This window comes from Otolemur garnettii, unplaced genomic scaffold (genome assembly GCF_000181295.1).
Source record: "Otolemur garnettii isolate 467f Iridium unplaced genomic scaffold, OtoGar3 scaffold00043, whole genome shotgun sequence".
Classification (NCBI taxonomy): Eukaryota; Metazoa; Chordata; class Mammalia; order Primates; family Galagidae; genus Otolemur; species Otolemur garnettii.
In genome coordinates, this window is record NW_003852438.1 from 5,075,432 (window position 1) to 5,085,373 (window position 9,942).

General features: G+C 41.8%; 1 protein-coding gene across 2 annotated transcripts in view; it reads left to right on the plus strand.

Moving 5' to 3' along the window:
- Positions 1-9,942, plus strand: part of DIP2B (disco interacting protein 2 homolog B) — a 264,125-nt gene that overhangs the window by 196,250 nt on the left and 57,933 nt on the right. For both annotated transcript variants that reach the window (XM_023513708.1, XM_023513709.1), the window contains exons 12-15: positions 833-942; positions 5,221-5,323; positions 6,545-6,609; positions 9,269-9,362. In XM_023513708.1, coding sequence (XP_023369476.1) covers positions 833-942; positions 5,221-5,323; positions 6,545-6,609; positions 9,269-9,362 — 372 coding nt within the window. The remainder of the gene's footprint in view (positions 1-832; positions 943-5,220; positions 5,324-6,544; positions 6,610-9,268; positions 9,363-9,942) is intronic.

Here is a 9,942-nt window from a genome sequence, read left to right on the forward strand (position 1 = left end):
AAAAAAAAAAAAAAAAAGAGAGAGAGAGAGTCTCACTACATTGCCCTAGGTAGAACACCATGGCATCACAGCTCAACAACCTCAAACTCTTGGCCTTAAGCGATTCTCTTGCCTCAGCCTCCCAAGTTGCTGGGGCTACAGGCTCCCACCACAACACCCAGCTATTTTTTTTGTTGTAGTTGTTGTTGTTTGGCAGGCCCCGGACTGGGTTGGAACATGCCAGCTCCAGTGTATGTGGCTGGCACCCTAACCGCTGACCTACAGGTGCCAAGCCAAAAGGATTTTTTTTCTTCTGAGTAGATGCCTAATAATGGGATTGCAGGCTCAAATGGGAGGTCTAATTTGAGTTCTTTGAGGATGCTCCCTATTTCCTTCCAAAAAGGTTGTATTAGTTTGCAGTCCTACCAGCAGTATAAAAATGTTCCCTTCTCTCCACATCCATGCCAGCATCTGCAGCTTTGAGACTTAGGGTGGTTTTGATTTACATTTTTCAAATGATTAGGGATGATGAACATTTTTTCATATGTTTGTTAGCCATTCATGTGTCTTCTTTAGAGAAGGTTCTATTCTTGTCTTTTGCCTGGTGATATATGGGATTGTTGGGGTTTTTTTTTTCCTTTTTTAAATTAATTTCAGTTCTTTGTAGATCCTAGTTATCAATCTGTCCAATTCATAATATGCAAATATCTTTTCCCATTCTGAAGGCTATCTATTTGCTTTGGTGTTGTTTCCTTAGCTGTGCAGGTCTTTTGATATTTGCAATGACCAACTCAGTGTGAAATTCTTCCCTGATGCCTTAGGCAATTCAATTTTTACTTTGGGTTTGATTTAGGTTGGCCCCGGCTCAAATGGGTTGTAACAGATTCCAAGTACCTGTCAAAGCCACCTAAAGACTGGCAGCCACACATCTCACCTGCTGGTACAGAACCAGCATACATTGAGGTAAGTCCTAACACTGTAAAATGTACTTTCTGGCTTTTTCTTTGGCTTCAGTTGCCTTCTTTGAAAAATATAAAAATATAAAGGTAACTTTTTGCAGTTTTAATGTTAGATTCTCCTGCTTTGGGAAGTTTCTATCTTTTGGCTTGTAAAATGCCTTGAATCCTTGGGTACAAGGATTCAAGTTCACTAACCTTTTTTTTTCTTTCTTTTTTTCTTTTTTTCTCAGTTTGTTGCCCTTGGTAGAGTGCCATAGCATCATAGCTCATGGCAACTTCAAACTCTTGGGCTCAAGCGATTCTCTTGCCTCAGCCTCCTGCGTAGCTGGGACTATATAGGCGCCCACCACAATGCCCAGCTATTTTTAGAGATGGGGTCTCGCTCTTGCTCAGGCTGGAAGTTCACAAACCTTCTATTCTAATTATTTTGAGTGTAAATATGCATTCAAAAGAAAGACAGCCAAGAAGTTGATCCTTCATCTAAGAAAGTAACAAAAGATTTCAGAGAAGTTTGGGCGCGGTGGCTCAACACCTATAATCCTAACACTCTTGGGAGGCTAGGAGGGTAAATTGCTTGAGCTCATGAGTTCAAGACCAGCCTAAGCAAAAGCAAGACCCCATCTCTACTAAAAATAGAAAAACTGAGGCAAGAGGATCGCCTGAGCCTGAGTTGTAGGTTGCTATGAGCTATGACACCATGGCCCTCTACCCAGGTTGACAGCTTGAGACTCTCAAAAAAAAAAAAAAAATTTTCAGAGAAGTACAAGGGAGGTTGGAAGCAAGAGAATGGAGAAATAAGAAGAGAAGATAGCTGTGTTTGAAAGGAACACATTCAACAGATGAAAGAGTAAGAAGGAATAGTGGCTAGCAGGTTTGGAATTGAAGGTTTGTATAGGAATGTGATTGACAGGCAACAGGATCCTGTTGAGGGATTAAGTACTACTGCATAACAGGTACAAGGCTAAGTGCTTTAAATGCATTTTCTCATTTAGTCCTAAACATACTGTGTGGTTCAGGTTATTATGGTAGACTATTTTTATAGATGAGGAGACTGAGACTTAAAAGAACTTGAGAAACTGATAAAAGGTCACATTACTCAAAAATGGCAGAAGTGAAACTCTGGCTGACTCTAACAGCTATACTGATCACCACTCTGCATCCTGCTTGGGACATATGTTCATCAACTATTCCCTAAATTAATGAATAGCCGAATTGGCTCAGCACATTGGTTCACACATGTAATCCTAGCACTTCGAGAGTCCAAGGTGGGAGGATCCCTTGAGGCCAGGAGTTCATGACCAGCCTGGGCAATATAGCCAGACCTTGTCTCTACAAAAAATAGGAAAATAAGCCAGGCATGGTGACATGCACCTATAGTCCCAGCTACTTGGGAGACTGAGGCAGGAAGATCACTTGAGCCCAGGAATTTGACATTGTAGTGAACTATGATGATGCCACTGGATGCTACCCTGGGCTGCAAAGCAAGACCCTATCTCAAAAAAAAAAAAAATCACAGATTATATATGTATAATATATAAATCTCAAATATACATATATATATATATTTGGAGGCAGTGTCTTCACTTTGTTGCACTGGGTATAATGCTATGGCATCATAGTTCACAACAACCTCCAACTCAAGCTCGAGAGATCCTCTTGCCTCAGTTTTTCTATTTTTAGTAGAGACGAGGTCTTAATTTTTCTCAGGCTGGTCTTGAACCTATGAGATCCAGCAATCCACCTGCCTTGGCCTCCCAGAGTGCTAGGATTACAGACATGAGCCACCACACCCGACCCCACACATTAATAAATTTTTGAAAAGATGGGGAAAATATCACCGAACCTTGAACACTTTGCTGACAAGTATAGATAACTTCAATAACTTTGACCATAAATAGAAAGAGAGTCAGTAGTAGCTCTGAGAGGTGATGAGGCGATGATGGATACAAGGATGATGATTTTTGAAGGTGGAAGAGATCCAAGTATATTTAAAGGACAAATAAGCATTTAAAATAACAAAACTTAGTGATCAACTCTCAATCCATGTCATGTCTCAGTGGTGACATGTTTCGTCACTTCATTGCCTTGAAACTCACTGGCTTCCTGGACTCTCTCTCAGTCCTTCCACCTCATTACCTTCCTTCCCAGTCTTCTTCATCATAAAAGGTGGACGGCCCTTCATTAAGTGGTTCTTACTCAGCTTCTTGGCCTCATGAAAACTACTGCCTTCTGTGTATCTAGGCTCCTACTATTCAGAAGTAACTTGCAGTTCTCACTTAGGATCCCACCATTACCAACAGCACTCGACTAGTGAGTTGAAAGTAAAGTATTTGTCGGTAAGCAGGAACTGTTAACAGGTTAGCAGGAGAGTGACAAGAATGAATTTGTTACAAAAAGATTTATTGGGATTGGTGGGGTTAAGAAAAGCAGTAAGGACTCGGTACCTATGACTCAAGTGGCTAAGGTACCAGCCACATACACCTAAGGTGGCGGATTCGAATCCAGCCTGGGCCCTCCAAACAACAATGACGGCTGCAACCAAAAAAATAGCCAGGCATTGTGGCGGGTGCCTGTGGTCCCAGCTACTTGGGAGGCTAAGGCAGGAAACTCTCTTGAGCCCAGGAGTTGGAGGTTGCTATGAGCTGTGATGCCACGGCACTCTACCCAGGGGGATAGCTTGAGGCTCTGTCTCAAAAAAAAAAAAAAGAAAAGAAAAGAAAAGAAAAGCAGTAAAAAGATCACCTTTTATAGTTACCCAGGTGAGCCCAAGCACACGGAGATAGGAGCAGAGAGAGATGGGTGGAGGAGAAATAGTAGGAAGCAGACCTTGCAGGGTTTACTGACTGCTCCTGCAGAGGGAGGAGGCAAGAAACACTCAGGTTTCTGACTTGGGCGACTGGGTCAATGGCAGCATAATTCACTAAGATAGAAAATACAGCAAAAGGAGTTTTCATGGCTAGTGAGGAGGGTGGTAAAGAATACACTGTTAGTACTTTAGGTTTTACGGGATTACAAGACATTCCAGGGAAACACTTGACTCTAAGATCTCCCTGGAGGAGAGGCCTGGGTTAGAGATCAAGAACTGGAAGCCATTGGGAATGTGATGCCTAATGGAATAAGGTGAAGTGAGAATAGGAAGGAGAGCAGAACTTGTAGGGAGTTACCAACATTGAAGGGATGGGCAGAGGAGGTGGAGGAGCATTGGGAGAGAAAACAGAGAGGCTATGGGAAAGGAGTTATCACCAAAGTTAAGGAAGGAGAAAGTGTCAAGAAAGCGTAGATAAATGTTGCAGAAAATTCTGATGAGATAAGATATGCACAATGTCCTTTTGATTTAACAATCAAAAAGTTGAGGCTTATCTGAAGGCAGTGAGTTAGCTCAATTCATTGTTCACAGTCTGTTATAGATCAATCTCCTTATTCTATTCCCTGCCCCCCACTACTGCATTTAACTAGTCCTAAAAAAAATTTGAACCAGGCAAGGTGATACATACCTGTAGTACCAGGTACTGCGGAGGCTGAGGCAGGAGCGCCTTGTGAGCCCAGGAGTTCAAGGCTATAGGGTGCCATTTTCAGGCCTTGAATAGTCACTGCACTTTAACATGGGCAACATAGCAAGATCCTGTCCCTTACCAAAAAAAGGAAAAAAGTTAATGATCCTGGTAAAAAGACAACTTAAAGGGAGCATTGGGGGTAAAAGCAAAATTGTAATTCAATGATTTGTAGAAGTGAAGAAGCCGTTCATTCCTGGTCTCCCCCTTTGAGACTGGGAGCTTCTGATACACAGGGACCATGTGTAATACTCCTTTAACTCTGCAGTGCTGTGCTCGACATGAGTTTGTTTGGTGTTAATGCTTCTGTTAATACAGCTCAAGTCACTTGTTGTTGCAGCTTTTTCAGCAGCCACTTCACACTGATAACTAAATTGGAGTCTTTTACACACATCGAGGCAGTCCCCAGTTTCAAATGAGTTATTCTATGTTTGTTCCCAAGTTGAATTTGTACACAAATAGTAGCAAGTGCATTCACCTACTACCTGTTCGTAAGTGAGAGTTGTTTGTAACTCAGGGACTGCCTATACTTTGGTTGAACTTTGTCATCCTCCAAACCTATCTTTGTGTAATCAAGAGTTTGGGACCCAAGTCCATAGCCTTAAGTACTCATGTGAAACATGTCAAATTCAGCCCATTATGATGCATTTTGGTTTGGATTCTAGTTTTGTCATTTGAAATGGCCCATTTTATTGTATTTCTCACATTTTCGTTTGTGTTGTTTTTCCTAGTATAAAACAAGCAAAGAAGGGAGTGTAATGGGAGTTACGGTGTCCCGGCTGGCAATGCTGTCTCACTGCCAAGCTCTGTCGCAGGCCTGCAATTATTCCGAAGGTCAGACCTCACCCATGACTGCCCTCATTGTCAGACTCAGACATGTGAGACTGAGCACAGTGCTTGGTGATTGGAATCCATTTACTGACCAAATTTAGAGGGAAATGTTCTGAGACATACTCTTGGCTTGCTTTTGTTTATTCTTCTTTTTCACAAATGTTCTGTAATTCAAAGGAACTAAAATTCTGAGCAGGGAGACGCCTGTGGCTCAAGGAATGGGGTGCCGGCCCCATATACCAGAGGTGGCAGGTTCAAACCCGGCCCCAGCCAAAAACTGCAGAAAATAAATAAATAAATAAAATTCTGAGCAAACCAAATATGTAAACCATGATTTCATGGATAGGGCACAGAAAAAGAAAACCCCAATTCAAACCAGGTGTTTATTAGTAGTAGAATGTCAGGTATCTCCATCTTCCTGTGTACAGAGAGGTAACGGCTATACGTTAGGAGTCAAAAAGCACAAATTAAAACACAAGAAAGTGTTCTGTGGTTTTTGAACTTTAGATGTGTTAATATGTGTTGCATAGTGGCTTTTTGCCTTAGAATATTCTTTGCAATATTGACTTTTTTTTAGTGTTAACATATGTTCATTATAGAGCAACATTGTTGTCTGGTAAAAATATATATGTATAACGAGAGTAATCAAAATGCCCCAAAAAGAGGTTGATTAAATTATAATGTGTTTATGCAGTGGGTTATTCCTTGAGATGTTAAAACTCATTTTCTTAAATATTAAAGATATGGGCAGTTTTTTTCAGTATATCACTAAGTGGAAAAAGTGAAATGCAGAACAGAACCCTGTATGCCAACTGTGCTATGTTAGCTACCTATATATGCCTTTAAGTATATGTTGCGATACATAGGTAAATATATACACATAGCCACATTTTTATTAGGAAGTGTAATTTTTTACCCATATTGGTGAAATTTCCAGAATTTCTAAAATAAACATGTGTTCCTTACATAATTCGGGGAAAGTATTATTTTTTGGAAGAAATGCCCAGGTCGTAAGAATTTTTTGACTCACTGTGTTGTTCACACATCACGCTGTCTGTGCTCAGTTCTCTAGGGGGACCCTTGAGCAGTTAGAAGCCCCAGGGAGGCTTCAGTCATTTCTCTATGAGCACCACCTCAGTTAGTCAGTGAAGTCACGTGACAGGATTTTGCCGCTTAACACTAAAGATGATTTCCTTGTGTTTTTCTCTATTTTTTCTATTTTAGGGGAAACAGTAGTCAATGTTTTAGACTTTAAGAAGGATGCTGGGCTGTGGCACGGCATGTTTGCGGTAAGCTACTTGGATTTAAGGTCTTGCATATAAATTATACTTACGATTAAGGCTAGCACATTATATAATAAGAGCATCTCTCAATGTTTGCCCCCAGAAGATTGGTAATATTTCCCAGAAAACAAATGGTAGCCTTTGGTTTTGACAAAATGTATTGAATGATTTCCCTGAATAAACTGCATGCTGCAAAGAAGGAATGCAGTGACAAGGTAGATGGGGGGACACTTTCCATCAAGGAACAGGTAACACGCCATGGGTGTTACAGAAAGGTGGCTTCCTTCTGGATCTGGGCTTCAAGGCTATTTTTATGGAAGAGGTGACAGCTAAGCTGCACTTTGAAAAGTAGGTTAACTTTGGCGTGGAGCCTGTAGCTCAGCAGCTAGGGCGCCAGCCACAAGCACCAGAGCTGGAGGGTTTGAATCCAGCCCAGGCCTGCCAAACAATAACGACAACTACAACCAAAAAATAGCTGGGTATTTTGGCAGGCATCTGTAGTCCGAGCTACTAGGGAGGCTAAGGCAGGAGAATCGCTTAGGCCTGAGATTTGGAGGCTGCTGTGATCTGTGATGCCATGGTACTCTACTGAGGATGACATAGTGAGACTCTGTCTCAAGAAAGAAAGAAAGGAAAGGAAAAGGAAAGAAAAGTAGGTTAGCTTTATCATTTGGGGGGAGGGAAGATAAAAAGAAGGCACAAAAAAGTGGGAAAGTTATCATTTGTAACATGCCATATAGGAGAAGAGAAAGAGAAGAAATATCAGATTTCTAAGTTGAAAAAGACCTCAACGCCCATAGTCCCAGCTACTCAGGAAGCTAAGGCATGAGCATTGCCTGAGTTTGAGGTTGCTGTGAGCTGATGCCATAGCACTCTACCCAGGGCGAAAGAGTGAGACTCTGTCTCAAAAAAAGGAGGGGGAAAGAAAAAGACTGAGAGTAGGGTGGCGCCTGTGGCTCAGTGAGTAGGGTGCTGGCCCCATATACTGAGGGTGGTGGGTTCAAACCCAGCCACAGCCAAAACTGTAACAAAAAGATAGCCAGGCATTGTGGCAGGCACCTGTAGTCCCAGCTATTTGGGAGGCTGAGGTCAGATAATCGCCTAAGCCCGGCAGTTAAAGGTTGCTGTGAGCTGTGACGCCATGGCACTCTGCCAAGGATGATAAAGTAAGACTATGCCTCTACAAAAAAAAGAAAAAAAGAAAAGAAAAAGACCTGAGGGAATATCTAGTCTCACTTCCTTAGATACTGCAGGAGCTGGGAGGCAGGAGGAAATGAAGCTGAGGGAAGAGGAAGAGAATCCCTCTTCACCCAGGAACCCCTAAATTAGTAAGAGCTTTATTCCTTGAGCGTACCTTTTTCCAATTTTTCTCTGAAACCTTTGTCATTTTTTGTTTTATCCGAAGTTAAAAACGCTTGTGAGGAATTAAGAGAACTCTCCTCCCTGTGATACAAAGTGTTAAGATAGGAGCCTGTGTGAAGAGTTAGTTATAAACACCAGCCTTTTCTTGTAACCCAAAGTTTGTCACCAGAGCTAGAAACTAGGGGGTGTGAGGAGGAAATGGTATCTTGGTTTCTCTGGGCAGGTTAGGTGGTGAACCAAATGGCCAGTCTAAACACCAAGGGCTGGGTTACTCTGCCAGGCTGCATCTCTTTGGGGCATCCTGGGTATGCTTGATTTGGGAAACATAACAAGACCCCAGCTCTTAAAAATAGATATAGATATAGATATCTGTATATGTATATACCCCATGACCCAGCAGTACTACTTTTCTGTATCTACCTAGAGAAACACTTGCCCTGAGCCCAGGGAAGCAAGTACAAGTATGTTCCTTGAAATGTTGCTTGTAATAGCAAAAAATTGTTATTGATAGGGAGATGCTGAAATAATTGTGATATAGCCATACCAGGGAATACTGTGGAGCAGTTCGAAAAGAATTATGTAGATCTCTTGTACTGATGTATATAGATTTAGCTCTAAAACAACTTAAATGAAAGCCAAATAGTGTGTGTGTGTGTGTGTATATATATATATATTTTTATATATATATATGACATGATGCCTTTATGTTAAAAATACTTCATACTTTTATGAGGACAAATATATAAATGCAAATATTTGAAAAGGGACTGAGGCTCGGTGCCTGTGGCTCAAGTGGCTAAGGCGCCAGCCACATACACCTAAGGTGGCGGGTTTGAATCCAGCCTGGGCCCGCTAAAACAACAACAGCTGCAACCAAAAAATAGCCGGGCATTGTGGCGGGCACCTGTGGTCCCAGCTACTTGGGAGGCAGAGACAGGAGACTCGCTTGAGCCCAGGAGTTAGAGGTTGCTGTGAGCTGTGATGCCACAGCACTCTACCCAGGGGGACAGCTTGAGGCTCTGTCTCAAAAAAAAAAAAAAAAGAAAGAAAGAAAAGAAAAGGGACTGAAAGGATATGTATCAAATTCATAACTGTGATTATTTCTGGGGAGAAAAGGAAGGAATCAAGTTTGAGGGTAGGTATCAAAGGAACTTGAGCCTTACAGTTAACATTCCAGATTTTTTTCAAGGAGCATGTATTTGAGTATTATTTGTGTAGTTAAAATTGTTAACAAGGTGTCAGCCTGGTTTTAAAATGGCATGTGTTTAGTATTGATTACTTTTCTTTTTTCTTTGCTTTTCAGAATGTAATGAATAAGATGCACACAATTAGCGTACCCTACTCTGTCATGAAGACCTGCCCTCTCTCTTGGGTCCAGAGAGTGCATGCCCATAAAGGTAGTCACCCACAGCATCTAAGCTTTACTTATGCAACTGTTTGAATTAAGATTTTAGGGACTTTCAAATTGTTCTTGTAGACACATTTCTATGTATTGGTGGCTTAACAAATTCATTTCCTGCAGAACTGGGTATACTGTCTATTTCATCTCACTAAACTCCTTTCTTAAGATTTTTTTTTGAGACAAAGTTTTACTTTGTCACCCTTGGTAGAGTGTTGTTGCATTCATAGCTCACAGCAACCTCAGACCCTTGGGCTCTGAGACAAGGTCTCGCTCTAGCTCAGGCTGGTCTTGAACTTAGGAACTCAGGTAATCTACCCACATCGGTCTCCCAAGTGCTAGGATTATAGGCATGAGTGCCTGACCCTTTCTTAAGAATTGAATAGAGCCAGGCACAGTGGCTCACGCCTGTAATCCTAGCACTCTGGGAGGCTGAGGCAGGTGGATTGTTTGAGCTTAGGAGTTTTGAGACCAGCCTGAGTTAGAGCGAGCCCCTGTCTCTAAAAATAGCCAGGCATTGTGGTGGGTATCTATAGTCCCAGCTACTTGGGAGGCTGAGGCAAGAGAATCACTTGAGC